Source organism: Spea bombifrons, chromosome 4, assembly GCF_027358695.1.
Source record: "Spea bombifrons isolate aSpeBom1 chromosome 4, aSpeBom1.2.pri, whole genome shotgun sequence".
NCBI classification, from domain to species: domain Eukaryota; kingdom Metazoa; phylum Chordata; class Amphibia; order Anura; family Pelobatidae; genus Spea; species Spea bombifrons.
Genome location: NC_071090.1, coordinates 105,867,283 through 105,889,706, shown reverse-complemented (window position 1 = coordinate 105,889,706; position 22,424 = coordinate 105,867,283). Strand labels below are relative to the sequence as shown.

Here is a 22,424-nt window from a genome sequence, read left to right as displayed (position 1 = left end):
GGAGATGTTTGGATAAATAGATCTTCTGACCCCCCCCCCCACACACGCACTTTTGGAAGGGGGATTTCAGGAACGTTTAAAGCGACCCCCGCAGCTGAGTTACAGGGGGTCCGGTGAGGGCGCTCTTTTTAAATGCAAATTTTCCCTTTAAAATGTAATTAACTTTTAATTTATTTGCTGTTTATTTTAAAGTCTTTTTGCTTCTCAAAGCATTCGACAGACGTGCCGAGTGTGTGTATGTGTGCGAGTGAGTGTGTGTATGTGTGCGAGTGTGTGTATGTGTGCGAGTGAGTGTGTGTATGTGTGCGAGTGTGTGTGTGTGAATGTGTGTGTGAATGTGTGTGTGAATATGTGTGTGAGTGAGTGTGTGTGTGAATGTGTGTGTGAATATGTGTGTGAGTGAGTGTGTGTGTGTGAATGTGTGTGTGAGAGTATGTATGTGTGTGAGCGAGTGAATGAATGTGTGTGTGTGAGAGTATGTATATGTGTGTGAGCGAGTGAGTATGTATGTATGTGTGTATATAGACACACATACTGTATATATCATGACACAATAGGAAGCACTCCTGTAGTGTTTTGGGACAATTCAATGCAATTCGATGAAAAGCTTCCCTTTCTCTCCTTCACGCGAACTCCTTCATTAATCCTGCCAGAATCACCAAAAATTGATAATTTCTAATATAATTTTATATTAATATATATAATATAATATAATTTTTAATTTATAAAAATGTATAATAATGTGTTAAAAAATAAAAATAAAAAATTAATAATTTAGGAAGGATTTCCTCCCCGGGGCTTCTGTTCTGACGCAGGGTGTTTGGTGAAGAAAGGGGAGCGGAGTGCAACCCCAAATTCTGCATCGTTATTATATTATTTAAGAATATTTGGGGTCTAGAAAAGACTCTTCAGCGCCCGGCCCCTGTTTTCTCGGCGCTCGGAGTGTTTGCCGGGTATGAGGGGATCGCAGGGCCCTAGAAGCCCTGATAATGTGTTTTTAAAGAATTTGTCACATAAAGGACTTTATTTGCGGAATCCACCTGCCTGCGTCCTAAAAACCCCTACAAATATTTGCCCTCTCTCTCTCTCCGCGCCGTCTCGGATTACCCCCGGAGCAAAGACCGGCTTCTCTCGTAAAGCTATTTGTTAAGCAGTAAACCGGCGGCTCGCGTTTAGGGTTATGATGTCATAACCCGCGAGTCATGTGACTGATTTATTTAGGGGGCTGCTATAGCATGGAACCCCCCGGCTCGTCTATTAACCGGATGTTTTCTTTTCTCTCCCAAGGAACTTGGTATCTGCGCTGACCTCGGGTGAAGGAGATGACCGTCACGTACACGGCCCGGGTGGCCAATGCCCGTTTTGGGGGGTTTTACAAGCTTTTGCTGCTATGGAGGGGCAGCATCTACAAGCTGCTGTATAAGGAGTTCGTGGCCTTTTTCATCATGTACTCGGCTCTCAGCGTCACTTACAGGTAAAAACTGACAAAAACCTGCTTTTATCTCATTTTCCCCCAATAAACTCCCTTTATCTGCAGACCTGGAGGCGGCCATTGCTGTCAGTCGTGTGATATTTTGAGTGACTTTCCCACCTCAGACACCGCACTGAGCCGATGCTTTATGGCGATGCTAATGAAGTCCCTTCCTCCACAGACTTTCATTAGTCAGAGAGTCCAGCCGGGTTATTAAGACCGAGCAGCTAAATACTATAGATAAAAAAAAATGGCGGGAGTTCCCCGTTTCATACAGCGGGTTTTCCTGCTTAGTTTTAGGAGTGATGCTCTGCGGGGTTGATTTGCAGCAGATCTCTTGTTTTTTTCTCCTCAGGTTTTTTCTGTCTGAGGAGCAGAGGCGATACTTTGAGAAAGTTTCCATCTATTGCAACAACTACGCCAATCTCATACCCGTGTCGTTTGTATTGGGTGAGATGTAATACATCTGTCTTTCGGACGTCCTCTGGAGTCTACTTATTTTATTCTATAATCTCTTTTTGCTTTGTTTGCATAGTTTTTGTGATCTTTACAGTCTATGGGAGCGGTCTAGCCTTTTTTGTTTGTTTGTTTGAGATAAAAAGTCTGGAAATCAAGAATTTATATGAACTGTTTATGTGAAAAAATGTTCCATAAATGCATAAACTTACATTTATTTCTGTTAAATTCATCGGTCGTTTCATTGACTTTGGGTCTCTCCCCCCAACAGGTTTTTATGTTACGCTGGTGGTGAATCGCTGGTGGAACCAATACCTCTGCATGCCGTTCCCTGACCGCGTCATGTGTGCCATCTCCGGCACGGTGCACGGGGCAGACGAAAAGGGGCGACTGTACCGGCGAACGCTGATGCGGTACTGCAGCCTGTCGGGGCTTCTCATCCTGCGTTCTGTCAGCACCGCTGCTTTCAAGAGGTTCCCGACCATAGATCACGTGGTGGAGGCTGGTGAGTCTTGAATGGCGACGCACGGGACATGGTCATCTGGCACGCTGGGCAAAAGTCCCAGCCGACTGACAGGGCCAAACACCCTTCTGATCGGCCACCCCATTGGATGAATTTGCCCAGCTGAACACTAAGTGAGCAAAAAAACATGGTGTTCAGCAGCGCATCTCCAGGTGCTGGGCTTAAAGTGCTGGCCTGTCGTCACCAGTCCTGTCCTGTATGGAGTCCTCCCACCGCAGGGTGACAGACAGGAGGGAGCTATGGGGCATGGAGTCTGTCCCTCCCACCGCAGGGTGACACAGACAGGAGGGGGTTATGGGGCACGGAGTCTGTCCCTCCCACCGCAGGGCGACGGACAGGAGGGAGCTATGGGGCACGGAGTCTGCCCCTCCCGCCACAGGGTGACACAGACAGGAGGGGGCTATGGGGCACGGAGTCTGTCCCTCCCACCGCAGGGTGACACAGACAGGAGGGGGCTATGGGACACGGAGTCTGCCCCTCCCACCGCAGGGTGACACAGACAGGAGGGGGCTATGGGGCACGGAGTCTGCCCCTCCCACCGCGGGGTGACACCTCTTGCTGATTGCTCCGTTGTTCCTTTTCAGGGTTCATGACTCGTTACGAGAGGAAGAAGTTTGAGAATCTCCGCTCCTCGTATAATAAGTATTGGGTTCCGTGCGTCTGGTTCTGTAACCTGGCAGCCCAGGCGCGGGACGAGGGGCGAATCCGGGATGACCATGCGTTAAAAATGCTGATAGAGGTGAGATACGGCCGTCTCGTGATATTCCGTGTCCCGATAGACAAAGCAGTTCAGCCTGGCTTGTGTCCTGAAGAATAAAGCCCAGGAACCTGTATAATTTATTGGGTTGCTTACTGGCCAAACGCTGATCTGATTGCGTCTCTTTTCAGGAACTGAACGCGTTTCGGGGTAACTGTGGAATGCTCTTTCATTACGACTGGGTCAGCGTCCCGCTGGTTTACACGCAGGTAACGGACCCGTAAACCCCATGTCAGGATTAGCCTTTTCCACCCCCCCCCTTTTCCTCACTTCCTTGTCCTATCTTGCTGTTTAGAAAGTGAGGCGTATCGGAAAAATGAGAGAACTTAATACCCCCCCCATTGTACAGCACCGTGGAATATGATGGCGCTATATAAAACAATAGATAATAATCTAAATATTTTTACCCTCACACCAGGTGGTGACCATCGCGGTTTACAGCTTCTTCCTGACCTGTATAATCGGACGCCAGTTTCTGGATCCTGCCCAAGGCTACGCAGGCCATGATCTGGATCTATACGTCCCCGTCTTCACTCTGCTTCAGTTCTTCTTCTACGCTGGCTGGCTGAAGGTACGTCGCCTCTTGGGATACTCCGTACCTCCTCTGCGCAGGATGGGTATCTGGTCATGCACCAATCACGCTAAAAAACAATCATTCTTACAAGGAGCCTTCCATTCATCATCATCATCCTCATTCTCTCAAGTTCACAGCTATTAAAGGTGCTGTTCTATTTAGACTAAACCTTAATTGCACTTTTGTAACTTTAAGCGAAGAAACCTTAACAGATCTGTCATCTGGAAAGGTTTAATGACTTTTTTAAGAAGTGTTCAGTTTCTATGGCAACAGCCTATCAGTACCTGCTTTAGTGTCAAATGCCAATCACATGTTCCCAGTGGAAACTATGAATGAGGCAAATTCTTACTCGATTAGAGAATGAGTAGTTCAGTCATTCATGCACCCGTATCTCTCCTCCCAGGTGGCCGAGCAGCTCATTAACCCATTCGGTGAGGACGACGATGACTTCGAAACCAATTTCCTAATTGACCGTAATTTTCAGGTACCTGCCCCCCTTACCCTGTCTCGCCCTGAGCTCCTCATACCGCGATGAGACACGCTAAGAAACATATGACTTTCCTCTAGGTGTCCATGATGGCCGTCGACGAGATGTATTCCGACGTTCCTCTGCTGGTGAAGGACCGTTACTGGAACGACTCGGACCCTCATCCTCCTTACACGGCGGCCACCATATTCCAGAAACACCTCCCATCCTTCCAGGGCTCCACGTTCGACATGGCGTGAGTACCACTTCTCCTATCATAATTATTCATCAACGACTATTATTCTGCATTAATTCAGGTTCCCCGTATAAAAGTGGGGCAGATAAGGGTGATAAGACAAGTAATATGCTAGTTCTATCACACAGAGCTTGGTGTAATTTAACTTAATGATGCCAAAAGCCATGGAAAATGCCATTTTTAATGTTATCGATGGTTCCGCTCGTCTCGGTATTGTGTTCCTTAATGTTTTTTCACCTCCTAGGCTCCCTAAAGAAGACATGCAGTTTCATCCCCTCTCCGATATAGAGGAGATGAATGAAGACACGCTTCCTCGCCCCAACGCGCTCTTCAGTCGGCTCCTGCCTGGGGTTGGCCAGTCGCCTCGGACCTCGTCCGCGGCCCTCGGCGCCCCGTTTGTCGTCTCCGGAAGCCGTCTCACGTTACTGAAACGTTCTACCAGCTCCACCTCGGAATCGTCTGAATGCCTCTTTCAAGACGTCCCGCCAGGAGCCTCGTCCGACCCCGCCGATTGCCAACCTAAAGGATCCAAGCCGTCGGAATGTCCTCCCCCAACCGTGTTCCGCGTGGAGTCCCAGTTCTCCCTCCTAGCCGGCGATCAGCCGGAATCTTCTCTTCGAGAACAGGAGCCCAACGATGCCTGCGAGGACCGCTAATCCATAAACGTCTGGTGGGATTGGCGCGAAGGAGAACTTTTAGCCGGAGATCTAATACTAGATTCACTAAGGTGCAGAACGTCTCGACGATAGAGACGCAGACTTACAATTCTCTTTTTACGGACTGATTCGGGGTATTATCCCTTCCCCGGAAGACTTTACCTGTGGGAGGTAACTATTTTAATCGTCTAAGTGCCCTCCACCTTCTCTTCTTCTTCCCCTAAAGTAATTTATTGATAATACCAGGACTGTCTGCTATCGGTTTAGTTTTTTGTTTTGTTTTTTAGCAGGTCTCCTGTAAATTACCCCCCAAATTTTGTACTAAATAAAACCAGTTGGAAATACGTTTTAATAGTAATGAGGAAAGCAGGTTTTATAAATGTTTTTTTTTTTTCTTCTTCTAACACACACACAGTCACTCTAACCCCATCACACATTAATACACAGCCGCTCACACCGACACCATAGGCTGACGCACACTCGCTCTAATAACATCACTCTTACTTTGCTCACAGTCTATCACTCGCTGCAGGGTCACATAGAGTTGTGTTACGCGCATACATTAGAGGGGTACCTGGGTGTTGTGCGCCTGCGTTAGGAGCCCCTAAACAGCGTAACGGCCACTGCCTGGAGAAACAGACTGACGAGGTAAGGTCATCCATTGGGTCCGTGTGTGAAGAATGTGTTCGGGAAGGAAGATAGGGCCAGGGCGCCAACTCAATGGCTTCATCAACAACAAAAGAATTAGAATCCCACGCAGGACAAGAAACGTTTGGAGCCAGGAATCCTAAATGTCTGAATAATTTATTTAGTATACATATGAGCCACACAATAGTCTGAGGAACCTGGGCCTTACAAACAAATATATATATATAAACACACACACATTAACGGGCCCAGACTGGCCCACTGGGAAACGGCTGGTGGGCCGCTAGCGTCCCTCACTAATCCGCTTTATAAATGTGTAGACCCGATCTACACCAGCTTTAATATTTTCTTTGCGTTAATGCTTTATCAACCCCTATATTGCCCCCATCAAGCTGTGACCCCCCCACCCGCGCCTACAATCCCGCCACCCCAATCTTACCTATCTTCCCCTGTACGTCCGGCTGCGTTTTTCTGGTGTAGAACCCGCGGCTGTATCAGACATGACACCAATCGCTTCCGATATAGCCGCGTGGGACTTGGCGTGTCCTCACAGACCATCACATATGCATTTAATGTGAACTTGGGGCTGGAACACTCATTAACACGTGACATACATGTGACATGGGTTATAGGGGTACAGGGTACAGGGACTTGGAAGCTATTTGGGAGTTTGGCTGAGGGTTTCTAGTTACTATATAATTATATTTAATCATAATTATGTTTTCAGGCAGCTGTTTATCAGCCATTTGTATGAGTTCTCGCTCTGTTATCTGATCTACTAAACACACACTACACGCGCACGCACACACACACACACCTTATTGTGCTGCCTGCGGGGAACAATAGAATAGCTCAGTGTTAATCACACAGCCGGACGTTCCGATTAATGAAAGGCTATGGAGGATCGGACTTCACTAGCATCGCCATAAAGCATCAGCTCAGGTGTTTGTGCAGGCAAAGTCACCCAAATTATCAAATGAACAACAATGGCGGCCTCCAGATAAAAAGGAGTTTCATGGAATAAAATGAGATAAAACCATATTTTTTTATTTTTACAGCGCTGGGTGTGTGCATAAATATATAATTATTATAGTATACAGTGTTGGGGGCGTGTATATATATATTACTCTATACAGAACTGTGTATAATATATATAATATATATTATATTACAATATACAGTGCTGGGGGTATATATATATATATATATATATATATTACTCTATATAGTGCTGTGTGTGTGTGTGTGTGTAATATATATATCACAGTATACAGCACTGGGGGGTGTATATAATTATTACAGTATACAGCGCTGGGGGGGTTATGTTCATGGAGAAAATATTATATCTGCGTCCGTCTCCTCCTCAGGAATTAAGTTAGTTTGGTCAAAAGTGGAGTTATTTTTCAAGTCAAATCAGTTATTGTGAACAAATGGATTCCTCGTAGCATCTCGCTGCGCGTCTTTAAGAGGAAAGCCAAGCACGCCGCTACTCTGAACCACAAAAACCCCATAACCCCAGGGCCTTATCCTGGAAGGTCTGTCACTGAAAATTCATTGCATGACTTAAAATATATATAAAACAAAACAAAAAAAAAAACCAAACCTTCCACACCGGTGAAGACCCCCTGCATGCGTTAGGGTGGAAACGTCGGCACACAAGCTGATGCTTAGTAACTTTTGTTTAGTTTAGAAGAGAGTTCTATGATAATCGGTCTTTTACATACTCCGACAACTGCATCTAAAGCTGTTATAGTCTAACACCCATCATACAAAGCCAGCATATCACCCTGATCTACCCACAGCTGGTTAGATTGTCATTTAAAAACGTTCCCACTCACTGTGTTAGTCCGCGCATGCGCACAGAGGTAGTCCGCGCTGGGAGCATTAGCCCAACTGCGGACATGGCCAATGCCCAATCTAATCTGCCCCTGACGTTACTGCCGGCTCTTATGCCTACGTAGCAAGAAAGACCAAGACGGGACGCCCTTAAAAAGCGAAATAAAACTTTATTTGTAGTGTACAAAAGTAGACAACCATGTAACCCAAAACATCACAGACAGGAGGGATATCAGCAGCTGGAATTGGGGTACGGAGCCGACTGCAGGCGAGGCGTCTCTCTCTCTCCATCTTACCCACGGGACCTAAAGCGAGCAGCAACACAGCCGAGGCCGCGGAGAAGGCCGTATACACAATATTCTGCTTAAAAACACATAGAAACAGAGAACGAGTACAAAATAAAAGGGCTTCGCAGAGGATAAAATAACGGACACACAGCGTGAACCGATTGGGATCGTATCTACAAGGCCACACGGACTTTACACGGGTTTCCTCGTCAACGGGCACCCCGCGGATAAAAACGTCTCTGGTCACATTATACGACCTTCTTAAAAAGTTCAAATAAGTATTGTACAGTAAAGGGGAGGAAAAAAATAATCCAGTGTACAAAAAAAAAAAAATAAAAGTACAGAAGAAAGAAAAAAAGAAAAGAAAAATGAAAGTAGCACCAGAGCTGGGGTGTTAAAAACATGCAGTTTTAAACAGGGTATAGAATTTCACGTTCTGGGGAAAAATAAAAAAAACGGAGTGGGTGAACGGAAGAAAAAAAAATCCGCGCATTTCCCTGCTTGCAACGTGATGCTGAAGGACAGCGGTGCGAGTCCCATAACACAATATGAGATTCAACACTACAGAGAGGCAAGGACTTCTAAACGGATCCGGTGACAGAGGAGCCGAGGGGCTTTAAACATCGCGTCCAGGCGCAAAACCGCAAGTCTCTTAAATATCGGTCTACTGAAGACCCTGTACTGGCACTGGATGTCCTGCTTACATACCATCAGCAGGGCTGGGATTGCAGTCTCTATAATAAGCCTGTCCCGGGGTCTAGGGGGTTAAATAACGTCCACAGAGACGGAGGAGAAATAAGTTATACGATGGCAAAAATACACAAATAAAAAGGTGCCCAACGCTCCGGGAGCTGTCTTTGGTGTAGCCTTAAAGAAGAAGAGGAATTATGACACCTGCATGGAGATATATATATATATATATATATATAATAAATATATATACATACACGATGCGTTCTCTGCACTAAGGAAATACACACTACATTACGACATCTCATCGTGGGTTAAAACAAACTGTGCTTAAGTTGTGCATGTATGAAGTGTTAACACACTATTGCAGTATTTAAATAAAAATGCTCCCCCTCAACCCCCCCCAAAAAAAGGAGAACTACGCTGACCTTTAACGATAAGAGAGGATTGGTGAACACGTACCGCTCTCTCCATGCGAATACTGATTAAATACTACAAGGGGGGCTTAAAAGAAAAAAAAAAAAGAAAAGAAGTCACTGTGCTGCTATCGGATTGTCTAGAGCTGGCGTGAAGGAGTGCTATAGGGGGTGTGGGAGAGGTGAAGAAAGCAGCACTATTTAAAAGGCAGAAACCCCCCACTCACGGGGAATAACATTTTCTAAGAGCAGCAGTCCCACCTCGCGAGACCACGTGCTTGTGGCTCCTTTAATAATGGCGGCACTCCAGTGGGACCGGCCCGTTAATAGCAGTAGGTAGCTTATATGACGCGCGGTTCTATTCTCCTGCCCTTGCTTTGGGTGGTCTCGGGGGGCCACAGCGTCCGGTTGCGCTCCTGTCAGGACAGACTCTGTGAGTTGTCCGACTTCGCGTATCTGGGGAGTAAAGAATGGGAGCGGGAGATGTGCCCGCGGCGGGCGTTGGTAGCCAGTCTCTGCTGGGCCAGGAAGGACTGGGCGCCATTAGGAGCCTGCGTGCGTTCATCGGCGACTTTCTGCTGAAGGCTCATTCCCTGAAAGAACGGAAGACGGACAAATTCACAAACGGGTCCCGATTATGTTTTATGACCGCACACCGAGCTCCCGGTGGTGTCCCCCAGTAACAGACGGATCCCCCTGCGCGGTGTATTACATTCTCACCATGTTGTACCAGGCAGTAATGATCAGCTTCTCCTCTTGGTCCCGCTGAGATTTCGTCTTCTCATAATCATTCTGCATGAAAGAAAATAAAGTTAAGGTTCCCATTATTGTTTAGAGGCTGCTATCAAAATAACCGCCCCGATACCCACAGAAGACTACGGATGTATCCGTCTGCGATAATAATAAATGTATCCGTCTGCTGTGTAACATGCAATTCTGCAGTGCAGGTTTAACCAGCTGCTGAACTACATTTCCCACAATGCCGCGCTGCCCCCTCCAAGGCTTCTCCCAGCCTCACCTCTAGGTGGCGGATTCGGCTTTCCTTTTCATGTAGCTGGTTCTTTAAGGCTTGTATTTCTGGCGGGATGTAATTGTGCTGTTTTGGATCAAGCGTTTTAATAACCTTTCAAAAAAGAAAAGACAACGCTGCCAGGTGAACGATTGCGATACCCAACTATATCTCAGACGGCATCCATTACCATTTGATTAATTACATCCTCATGTTTTTCAAAACACGCACTTAACAGGGGTAGCCATCTGAACTTACTGTTCTCAGAATCTGCATGATTATTCCTCCCCATTAATTAACTCTCTCCTGCCTGGCTGAACTAAGGCAGATCACCCGTGGAAGCGACCCCCCCCCCCCTTTTAAAATCGACGTGAGAAGCAGAACCGCGTAAACTCTCGGCAGCACCGTTACCGTTCTGGCTTTGTCCACGTAGCGTTTATATCTCTCCTCCATGGCTCTCATGTCTTCCTCCTTCTGGCGCAGGACCTGCTGCAGCTCGTCCACCTTGCGCGACACTGCGGAGACGGGAGGTGCAGCATTAAAATTACACGACAGATACCACGGCGGAGTACAACGTACAGTGCGACAAAGCGGATACATTCACATGAGCGATCGCACCAATATAAAAAATAAAAAAGTGGGAAGCGGCACATTTGTATCCATTTCTGTGGAATTCTATACGATTCTATACGCGAGGCCTCAACCCGCGATCTGCCGCCATTGTTGTGTTCTACAAACGAGTCCTTTTATCCTACTAAATTCCTCACGACGCTATCTGCCTATTTAAAAACCCAAAATAAAATCCGGAAGAATTAAGACGTTTTCCCAATAAAATTCCATACTGTTTAGGTCGGCTTTCGGCTCCAGTCTTTCGATGTATTCTCTCTTCTTTTGCAGCTCCGAGTGGGCGCTGTGTAACATCTCCCTACGGAAGAGAACGCCGGGTCAGTGCACAGGTAGGCACCGCCGCCGCCGATGGCTCCCCGTCCCACACGTCGAGCGTTCCTGTTACGTTACAGGATTATTTTAGCCAAGCCTCCTAATGTTCCCGTTATACACCATGTCACAGATGTAGTCATGCAGCAGCTAGAGGGCCGCAGGTTGGACGCCCCTGCATTAGAACAAACTCTTATGGCTTCCCGTTCCCCGTGTCTGAGCCGCACATGCGTCGGGGGGTTTCGTTAATGTAATAGACGGCTGGCGTGCGGTTATATAGATCACCCCTTTATAGCAGTAAATATATCCATCTGAATGCCAATTTTCTTACAGGTGTTCCTCCAGTTTCCGTTTCAGTAGCGATGACTGCAAAGAGAGAGAGAAAGAACGCGTGTGACATGCGTGTCTCTGCCAACGGCGCACACTCAACGCTAACGTCTGTGACACTCACATCCTCCGCTCGGCTGCCCTGCTCACGAAGCTGTCTCTGGAGCTCTTCGATCTGGGCCCGGAGCTCGTGCATCTGCTGCTGGTTCAGTCTGGGACGAGAAAGAAAATGTCCGGCAGTCAGGAAGGCAGCAGCAACAAACTGCAACTCCCATCACGCTCACACAGGCATTAGCAGGATCCATAGATCAGACTAACGCGGGTAAATCGCCGTATCTACAGAAAGAGGACAGGTTCGGCGGAACTGAGCAGAATATATACGGCGGGAAGCTGCAGCTTTAGCTGAATTTAATGGGGACTCTGTGTATAGAGCCCTGGGCTTCCTGGTGAATATAAAATGACGGATAAGACTCGCTCCAGTCTGCCCATGTTTTCTGTCGTAAAGACCTGGAACCGGTCCTGGATCTCGTCTTAGATTTAAGATTGCTTACCCCATGCATGTTTAAGTTCCTTCGCTGTATTACCCTCTACCACTTCTGCACAAAGGCCGTTCCACTCATCTACCACCACCCACTCAGTTCGGCAGCACGGAAAGGAAGAATTGGCACGGGCCGAGTAACCCCGTCATTACACGAGTCTACCGCCCGTTCCACCACCCACCGGTTCTCGCTCTCCAGCCGGTTCTTGGCTCGGCTTGATTCTTCCAGCAGATTTTGGATTTCGCACAAACGTTCCTGGTACGAAGCCTCCTGGATGCACAGCATCTTATTCTCCTGCTGCAGGCGGACCACCGACTCCCTAGGGAAAAACAAGAAAGAGACCGCCAATAAACGGGCAATCGAAACAATGAACAGAAAAATAAAAGGCACACCTGCTACCTGCGGAATATTTCCCGCTACTAACCGGCATGCGCTCCCCGTCATAACCAAAGAGAAGCTGGACAGGTGTGCGATTATATGTCAGACACCTGTTACTAAATCACATATACGCAACGCGCATGGCTTTGGACAGCGGAAATTAAAACTTCCAACGCTTATCGGAGCAGCAAACGAAGTCTCGCCCTCCCGACCGCAGCCTCTCACCTCAGCTCCGCGGGCATAATCTCCGCTGCCAAGTTCTCCACTGGTGGCGTGGGCCCAGAGAGCAGCCCATCTGTACGAGAAACAGAGCAAAAACACTTAAAAATGGCTTTCCTTCCATAAAAAACACAAACCCACCAGCCAAACGATTATACGGGCCAGGGAGGAATATTAGGAGCCGATTGTACATGTACAGCAGAGCAGGAGCGCTATGAGCCGTGCCTTATATCTACAGAGAGAATTCAAATACACGGGACAGATAGATCGCGCCCCCCGTTATCTGGGATCTCTCACCTGACTGTATCAGACACGTCTGCTGAAGGTGAGAACAGCGCAGCTCGTCGTTCGTCTCCCTCAGGGAATCGCGTTCCACGAGAAGCCGCTAAACGGGAGGAAAAAATAAAAAATGTGACACCTTGTTTGACCCAAAACTCCCTTTATAATACCGTGGAGGGCGTACAGATCAATGGAAAGCCACTACGCTCATCATAAAACATCCTAAGCTGCGAGAGTAAAAGTTTCGCCAAGCCCCAGTGTTACTTTGCATAAAACTGAGCTCATGCCTTCCATCACAAGCTGCTTGAGCGTCTCTCATCGAACATACTGTGAAAATATACTTCGATCGTCTCCTGCACCCCATCGATGGACTCACAAAATAAACGGCTGAAGCCGGCACCATGCACAGAGAGGACCCCGCGCCGGCTGCCCCTCCGAAGCTCACCTCTCTCTCCTTCTGCAGAGACTCAAACTTTTCTTTTAGCGTCTGGAACTCAAACTGCCATTTCTCGGCTCTCAGGGACTCGGCGGAGTGCTTCTTGTGCAGCTCTTGGATCTGAAGGAGAAGAGACAGCGGCACGAGGCAAATGTTTAAGGAGGTTTAGGGCGCTCGCTAGGGAATCTACTAACCCACGTGAAGCAGTTAGAAACCCCATCTCAGCGCGTTATCTGGGCTGCGTGACGGGTAAACGCCACCATTTTCAAAGCAGAGACCCTAGAGGAATTGCACTCTCTTGTAAACCCTAGGGGAGACGTTTCTAAAGCGGTGTTTAGTAGGTGGAACAGCACCTTTAGAAGGAGGAAGGAGATGCCATGTGCCCTAATAGGACACATTTTCCAGCGTGTCCTTCTATCTCACCTGGCGGTTGAGGCCTTCCACCTGCGCGCGGGACGCGTGGGCCTTGTGAAGTTCCTCCTCCAGCTGACAGGTGCGCTGCATATAAACCGTGTTCCTTTCCTCGAGGAGCTTCACCTGCCGTCTCAGGTCTCCCAGATCCTCCAGCTTCTTCTTGTAGGATTCCACCAGGGACTCCAGTTTCCCTACTCTGTCGGAAGAGTGTCTGAAACAAAAGGGGCGAGCCGTCATAAACAGTCCGCTCTACCAGAAAAAACGCGTTTTGACCTAAATCCAATCACCCTGTTGCTGTCCAGCTTTCCCACGCTCACACTTCTATCCTACGAGACCTAAATGAAGCGAAGCCTCTTGGCCTAGGGCCACCGTCTCCCGCCTTTGTTTCTTACCTGAGAACATCCATCTCGTCCCTCAGCGCTTGGGCCTCGTGCGCCAGTCCAGTCAGATCGTGGTTGCGCTGCTGTAACTCCTGCACCTCCCTGTCCATCTCCTCGCACCGCTGCCTGTAATCGTCCCTCGCGCTCTCCAGTCTAAGAGAGGAAGGCGGCATTGATTATCCCGACGATCGGCGTCTGCAGACAACCTGCCCTCTTCCACCGTAACGGGGAGCGCAGCGGATCACTCCTGTCCCCAAACACGGCTCAACAACGTGAATCGTACCCCTTCCGTAGCTATTGTACAGGCAACGGCACTCTGTATAACACATGTGGAGAACTATGCAGTTTGACAGGGATGGCTCGGAGAACTTAGTGAATACACTCATGGAGTTGGTCATGGTTCTAGACTCTACTATGAGTTGGCATTGAGGTTCTCCCAAGCTCTGCTCCTCATGGAAGACATCAGGACCCCCAGAAGGGAAGTCTGTATAGTGTTTTGGTCACACTTGACCTCATATAACCCGCTAATGATGATGATGAGGCGCAGTTTCCCCAGATGTTCTTACCTGTAGTTCTCCTCCTGAAGTTGTTCTATCTGAGTCTGTAACAGAAGCATCTTCTTACTGAACATTTGGGGAGTACCCGGGCTCCCCTCGCTCTGCTCCTGGTGGTCTCTCAAAGCTCTGTTTTCAGACACCAGAGATTTCTTCTCTTCCATGAGCATCGACACCTTGAGGAGGAAGAACGGGTGGCACAAGGAGAGGGGAAAGAAGGGGAGCGAAACCCCAAAATGTAAGAGGCACAGACAAACAGCGGAAGAGGTCGTGTGTTACGGGGAAGGGCGAGAAAAGGAACGTTCGTGATAGAGCCGGCCAAGTTGCCAAACCTAATTCCCCTGCCTTTCGCGCTCCTCCATATTTCTATATTTTCTTGTGCTAATACACGCTTGCCTCATTTTGTTTTTCTGGGTGGGCTGGGGGTTTAAAATGATATTTAGATCAAAGACCAAACTTGCGTCGGGCTGGAGTCTTGAGAAATTAATTTTCCCAGCACTTTGGGTAGAAGCAGAAAGTGTATTTCACTAAGTTAAACTAAAAAAAAAGTTATGCCAAGATAACATGATCATAGCCATCTGCTACACGCTTACTTCTACACGTGTAGATAGGCAGGTATGACCATTGGGTCTATGTTAGGGAAGCCTAAGAGGTGACAGCAAAGAGCAAACATCAAGGGACCAGACGTCTCCTTGGCTGAAAACTTATCTCTGGACGAGCGTCCGATAAAGGAGTCATCCGTCCAGGGCATTGTTAACCCAAATAGCGCTCATAGGGTTAAGAGGCTAAGCCTAGAACGTTACCTACGAGCCAAAACGGCCATATGCGTTAAAGGCCTTTCGAATGCATATATTTCAGCGAGAGAGCTTGTTACGTTAAGCTGTAGGCAGCAGTAAGAGGGTCTGGACAGCGAGGCAGGAATTATTATTATTATACCGGAAGCGCGGGGTCCGCAGGAGATCACATGCAGACTCTGTGTACATGCAACATGCTGCAGCTTCTCGCTCACATTCACTTCACAACAGCACACAGGCCGTATATCCGTACCATACCGGCCGCGCATGACGTACAGACCCTACTGGGATTCCTGAAAGAGTGTGTGTGTGTGTGTGTCAGATAGAGTTTAGACATCGGCGGCACTTGTTGAAGTCAGTCGCACGTTAGGTTCGCGTCTCTCATGCTCTCACACCGCAGACCCCAGACTGGAAAGGCGCGTTGTTAGCGCGCAGGCGCGGCCGGAGCAGACGTGCGGAGGGTTAGGGTTAGACATAGCAAGACACAGACAGCTTCTTAACTCACCGCATATCCGGATGCCAAACCCAACTCAGCTTAAAACCTTTTTAAAGGGTGAAATCACTCATTCAGGTAGGACAGACAAAGCCCCCCCGCTTACCCAGGACCACAAACCAAGACCTGGCGCTGAAAGTCATGTATACAGAATCCGGCAGGCCGCGACTGAGCTTTTTTTGCTCATATGTATGAAAGCTGCTCGTAAAAACTCTATACCTACAATCAAGAGCCGAGCGCAACGGCTGCGTACACACGCTGTTCTGTATAAATGCACGACAGGTCTTAGAATGCAGACTCTAATTAGAATATATATATGTAATAAATATAGTTATATATATTTATTATACACACGCATATTATGTGCAGACCACAGCCCCAAGTCTCCAGCAAAGAGCGGAAATATCACTCCAGCTTCCACAGGAACATAAAACAGATGGCAGTCAATTAATCCGGGATAATGTACTCATTTTATATTAAAAATAGCGTATATCTAGAACGGCATATTACCCGCTAAACACATTCCATGGCTCTACGTACCGTCTCAATGCAGCGGACGGATCTATACATCCTTATATTCTCCATTAGAACCATTTTTAGGGGGCTGATTTCTGGAGGTATTTACCGCATTAGAGACACAGATTCACCGCACACCCCAGCACCTGTATCCGAAAGTACGCAAGGACAGTCATGCACGTCTCGGCCCGGCGTGCGCACCTACCTGCTGCTCTAACTCGTGACAGCGCTGTAAAATCTCATTTTTCTCGTCTGTGTCCTCACTGAGGAAGTAATATTTACGAGACTGGAAGAAAATAGGGGGGAAAGAAAAACCTTAAACCTTATTCAGTCCTCGAGCTCGCCTGATATCCAGCTTAACCTTATGTCTGTCCCAAGCATGTATACACTGCCTCACTGTATTAGCCTCTACCACTTCCACTGGGAGGCGGTTCCACTTATTTACAAAACATATGAGAGGTTTATTCGAAACGTGCTGATGAGCCGCACTTAAGGGTTGACAAAATTAGGGGTATTTTGGGGGTAATATAGGATCTGGCGATTCTCCCTGATCCGAGGCACTTTGATCTATTGGCCAATACCCAGGCGTATGAAAGCTGCCAAGAAGCGCTTCGGAGGCTTTTAATGAGCCAGCGGAGAGCTTTGTGGGTAAGATCCACGCGCGCCTTAACTTTGGGTCCTGGGAATGAAGAGCCCCAAAGTCGCCCGCTGTTACGTTAAAAGGAATTTGGTAGAAACTTAGGGCACAGCCACCCGCGTGTAGGCGTGGTTACATTGTTATACCCACCCTGACTCCTCCCATCACCGACCTCATTTCTGCTATTAAAGATCCCGGCACGCCCCATACCAGTGAAGATTAGGTCACCCGAGTCACGCACACTAAAGCGATACTCACCTGGCTGTCATAGTTGACATAAGTGTCACCCGTCACGGCGTCCGGTGGATCCTTGCTCAGGAGCTGCAAGGGTTAATGGTCTTCGTAAACAAACGTATAAACAACGCGGATGTCTTGTACAAGTCTCTAGCGAAGCTTATAACTTTAACTGCGTCGTATAAACAGGTAGGAGTTCGTTTGGAACACAGAAGAACAACAAGGGCTTGGCATGGGAGCGGACGATATATAATACGTTTACCCCGCGTAGTAAGAGGGCCTTATATAGTTTACTCATGTATTAAATGCCTCTATGGTCAATGCAGCGTGCATGGAATAGGTGCTATACCTGTATAAGCGCTATCAAACCCTGTAGCTGGAGCACCAAAGCCAACACGCACATTAAAGTACTTTAATATGGATTAATATCCTCACCTCCTGGATGGACTCCATGACGGCTTGCTGGACAGACTCCCCTAGGGTCATTATCTGCTGGATATGCTCTGAAACAAGATAAACACAGATAAAAACACGACCTGTGACTGTTCATTTAAACACCTATTTGGGGTTTATCTGCTCAGTTGCGCACCCTGGCCTTTGAACTTGCAGAGTTGCAGATGTGAGAAGAACCCCTACATCCAGCGGAAAAATCCTTCCCCAGAATGTGATGTGGAAATTTTTTTAGTTGTTGCAAAAAATTACCTCCAAAAATAATAAAAAAAAAAAATATAATAATAATCATAATATAACTAATAATAATAAAAAAAAATAAACATTTTCTCTCGTGTCTAACTGGAGCAAAGTTCTGCCCTCGCTAAACACCGAGCATTAATCCTGAGCCAAGTCACACTTTGCTGTCCAATACCCCGCTTTGCTTCATTTCTCACGGTATGCCGGCTCGAGCGCGCTCAGTCTGGGCTGTGATCTAAAACCCCTAAGTTACTTTCCCCCCCCCACCTCCGATGGCTTCTGCGATGTTTAATTACAGAGCTACACATTATCACAGAAAGCGCCCGCCGCCTGCCCTCCTCACCTTCCTTCTTGTCGCAGCTGATGGCGCAGCCCAGGACGAGCTGCACCATTTTCCGCAGCTCGGCCGTATTGGAGAATTCCCCGATGAGGGCAACGTCGGGGATGTGATCGTCTGAAACGGGGTGTCCCAAAACCTAGAAACACAAACAGTTCCTTCAATCCATACAGATAAAGTTATCGCGCGAGCGCCGTACATTTACACGCTACCGTCAACATACAAACACAGAAAATGGGAACTTCGGGAAAGTCTGTATATTCGGATCACGGTCAGCATCTGATTTATCTGCCTTGGCGTGGAACATAGAGCTCGTTATTAAGATATCTGTCCGTCCCAAACATACGATTCAGAAAGAATATAATGCATCACAGAAATTGGTGACATCACTCGTGATTTTTGTCGGGAACATATAAGTGTCATGTGATACAAAAGCAGGCGCTGATAGGCTGTTGCCACCGAACCTGAACACGATACTGGCAAAGGCTCATTAGGGCAGTTACTGTTAAGTGGAACGGCACCTACAGGATTTAGTAACCCTTTACATGCTCGGTAACCGCAGCGTCCTGATCTTGTAAGCGAGCGGCCGGCCTGAGATACTCACATCCTGATAATACTCCAGAACGCTCTGTAGGATCCGCTTCAGATTGCTGACCTGAAAAGACAGCACGTAAGACGAGGAGGATGAACAATCGCTGCCGGAAACACCCTCCCGTCTGCGTTTTATCCGCATCCTGCTTTTATCTTCTGGCTACTTTCGGGTTATTTTCCTAAATGCTAGCTGCCCTTCTGATTATTTTTTTTTCTATGGTTATTATAAAGAGTCGGGGTAAATGGATCGACGCGAGTTCTTTAATGTGCAATCTAAATAAAAAGCCCTGTCGCTTCCGCCTTCCTCCTCCATGGTCCTACATCTGCGGCTGCTGATTGGTGGCTTGAAATCAAAGGGAGCCTTTGCCGCGCACGAGGGTCCGGACAGGCCTGTGCTCTAGCGGACTGGATGTAAGGATTTCATGGGGGGGGGATTGGGATGGGAACACAAAAGATCTGAGGGGTGGGGGGGGGCAAACACATTTGGGGGACAAATCTGTAGAATCCCCAAAGCATTTGCAAAACAGACAGATTTAAAGGGAACGCGCAGCCATTCTATGCATTAAAGGGTCCCTTTAAATGGGGGGGTTCTGTAACACTGTAAAGAAGGGGGCACAATGATGGCTCCGCACCCCAATAGCGCTGGACATTCCGATTCTTACTTATAAGCCAACAGCTACAAAATATTCACTGAGTGCCGAACGAAAGCGGAGCAGAGTCACCCCGTGATTGTAAGAGTTAAGATAATTCATGTTTATGAAAACCAAAGCTTCCCATCCCAGTCTTTCCTTGGTGCGCGGCCGAGCCCCGTCCCTCCTGGATCAGTCCAAGAAAACAAAAGAAAACAAATCGCCTCCTTTTACAGAGCGGCACATTTCTGACATTCTGCGGCTACGATGAATATGTGAGGAGGAGGAGGAGGAGACGGGTGTTCTTTGTCTCGTCGGTCTCTCGTTGGGTGAATCACGTGGATTACCTTTAGTCTCCAGTTGTCGGCGATCTCCTGCTTAATTCTCATGAGCCAGGCGTCGTTAAACCACGTGGGGTCTCTGGAGGAAGGAGAGACGAGAAAAACTAGATGGGGTACAGAATAAAACGCACAAAATAGGGCGTAAAAGCCACAAAAAATAAATATATATATAAAAAAAAAAAAGAGCAAGAAAAGGGGGATGGAAAAAAAACCCAAAACAGAGAGAGAGAAGCCCCTTCCCTAGATCATTAAAAAGGGACCATTAAATATTGGATATACCGGAATAATTGCAGCCCATATTACTACAGCTACAGCCCAGACACGCCAAACTGTGCGCTCTACTCTTAGAGCAGAGAGAGCGCGCCGCCGGCTGGCAACAAAGAGCGCAACACGCGTCCTGCCTCAGTAAAGCACCAGATAGATCCATTAATAAGGAAAATTACAGAGAAATACATCCTAGATGTATAAAAAGCTAACCGGCTACCGGTCCAAATTCCTCTGGTACCAGCCACGCGAGGCTCTACATCACCCGCTTTATATTATTAATAGGACTTTGCCAACACCAAACGTTACTCAGTCCCTCCAATAAAGCGAATATGATCGAGAGAGAAAGAGCACGAGTGAGAAAAGGAGAGGTGGAGAGAAAGAAGCAGGAAGACGAGACAGACGAATAAAGGCTTTGCGCAGAAAACGCGGGACTCACATGAGACGCAGGACTTGGGCGATAGCGACCCCCCCGGTCAGGTCCTCATACGAGCTGCAGGGGCCAGAGACCCCGAACGTCTGCATCTGATGGAGAGAAAGGGACGGGGGGGGGGGGATAAAATAAATAAATAAAAATCACAGAGCCGCTCTGCAGAAAGATCCATACGGCGAGTTCTGGAGCCCGACACGAGGAACGACAGCGGAATATCGCCCATCGGGACGTGAGGTAAGGATGTCTTGCTTTACTGAGAGGGCGGTGGATGAGTGGAACAGCCTCCCAGCAGAAGCGGTAGAGGGTAATACAGTGAGGGTATAAAACATGCATGGGATAGACATACGGCTCCTTAATCGAAACAACTGGTTCATGTCTTTGCCGCAGGAAGACATAATGTTTGATATAATTCAAATTACGGTTACGTTTAGAACGTTGAGTATTCCACACATGAAATTTTTATATTTTTATATTTTTATATATACCCCCCCCCCCCGTTAGGGCTGCTCTGCATTCCTTTTGTGTTTTAGATTGACGTCCCCGGACAACTCCCCGCGTGGATTCTAAGAAAATCGGGCCGGCTCCTAAAGCGTAAACAGATTTGCCCGGCCCTTGTTATGAGAGACTTTACTACAAATCCACCTCATAACAAAAGGACCTGGAAAAAAAAACCTCGTGTGATATTGTGGTACGGCTCAACAGATCAGCTCAGGTATGACAGCTAAACAAATAAACACAGCTGAGGAATTTATCAGCCGCTTATATCATTAGGTTGTTTTTTTTTCTCCTGCTGTAAAGATTTGGACCTTAATCAGTCGTTGGTCTCATCTTAGATTCAGGAGCCGTACATATATCCCATGCATGTTTATATTCCCTCACTGTATTAGCCTCTACCACTTCTGCTGGGAGGCTGTTCCACTCATCAACTGCCCTCTCAGCAAAGCAAGACATCCTTACCTTACATGCCAATGGGCCAAGTGGTTCTTGGAAGTAAAGCGTCACCACATTTGGCGACATAGCGAGAACGAACAGTTTGTACACTTGTTTTTTCTGGTAGAATTTTTTTTTATTATTATTATTATTATTTTTATATCATGAAAAAGGTAATTTATTTGTTTATTTACTTTGTGACGCCATTCAGGGTTTTTTTTTTTTTTTTTTTTTTTTTTTTTTTAGGAGCATGGAAATGTTAATAAAAATATCAAAACTAATAGAATTTTGCAAAAAAAAACACAACATAATAATGCAGCCAATATTTCTATTACTTTTTGAATGAATAGGTTTTAGTTGAAAAAAATAAAAATCATGTAATTTGCTTCTCATTCATATACTTCGTGAAATAAAACTGACTAAATTGGGTATTTCTGTGACCCAATAATTCAAAAACGCTACATTTTACCACCATAGTAGCCATATGGTGATTGTAAACACGCGTGGAAAAACACGACAGGTGATACATTGGCGTTAACGTACAGTATGTGGCGAGTACTCTGGGCTACCAAGTTATTTTTACTGTAAGGAAGCCGTAGTCACCGCCAGGCCCTGTTTGCAGCGAACACTTACCCATGTCAGCAGGGGATCGCACTGCTCCCCTTTCCTCTTACCGCTCATGTTCACTCAGTTACCGGCTTCTCCGGGAACTCTACTCCGAGGTTGCACTCACTCAACTTAGGCCGCGCCAAAAAAATGCACTGGGTTTGTCCCTCCACGGCCGCCGTACACTTCACAGACTCTGTACCTGCCACGTAATATATGAAGCATAACCCACTCAGCGCGTCTCCTCCAATCCCGCGTTAGCTCGCTGCGGTTGCCATAGGTAACACTTCCTGTAGTGGGGTCCTTTACTGTGAGGGACAGATGGTTGTCTTTGATAGTGCCTGAAAACAAAAATACGAACATTTCTAATTAACTGAGAAGGAGACATGTATATGCAGGCTACAGGAATGAAGACAGAATTT

The 22,424-nt window shown here is 47.2% G+C and overlaps 2 protein-coding genes across 2 annotated transcripts; one reads left to right on the top strand and one right to left on the bottom strand.

The window, feature by feature from the left end:
* Positions 1 to 1,322: 1,322 nt before the first annotated feature.
* On the top strand, positions 1,323 to 5,159 carry BEST2 (bestrophin 2). The gene is made up of 9 exons (XM_053463869.1): positions 1,323 to 1,474; positions 1,827 to 1,921; positions 2,199 to 2,432; positions 3,035 to 3,189; positions 3,339 to 3,416; positions 3,626 to 3,778; positions 4,185 to 4,265; positions 4,349 to 4,503; positions 4,748 to 5,159. Exons 1-9 carry the CDS (start codon positions 1,323 to 1,325, stop codon positions 5,157 to 5,159), a joined length of 1,515 nt encoding a protein of 504 aa, XP_053319844.1.
* Positions 5,160 to 9,431: 4,272 nt separating this feature from the next.
* Positions 9,432 to 22,187, bottom strand: HOOK2 (hook microtubule tethering protein 2). Its single transcript, XM_053462237.1, has 22 exons — positions 22,030 to 22,187; positions 20,473 to 20,558; positions 19,776 to 19,848; positions 18,813 to 18,863; positions 18,215 to 18,347; positions 17,617 to 17,684; positions 17,206 to 17,268; positions 16,516 to 16,596; positions 14,520 to 14,683; positions 13,966 to 14,106; positions 13,583 to 13,784; positions 13,169 to 13,279; positions 12,742 to 12,829; positions 12,451 to 12,520; positions 12,029 to 12,166; positions 11,433 to 11,520; positions 11,313 to 11,347; positions 10,888 to 10,970; positions 10,457 to 10,560; positions 10,055 to 10,159; positions 9,757 to 9,828; positions 9,432 to 9,629 (listed from the first exon to the last, which is right to left on the bottom strand). Exons 1-22 carry the CDS (start codon positions 22,075 to 22,077, stop codon positions 9,456 to 9,458), a joined length of 2,178 nt encoding a protein of 725 aa, XP_053318212.1. The 5' UTR covers positions 22,078 to 22,187; the 3' UTR covers positions 9,432 to 9,455.
* Between the last annotated feature and the right edge of the window lie 237 nt (positions 22,188 to 22,424).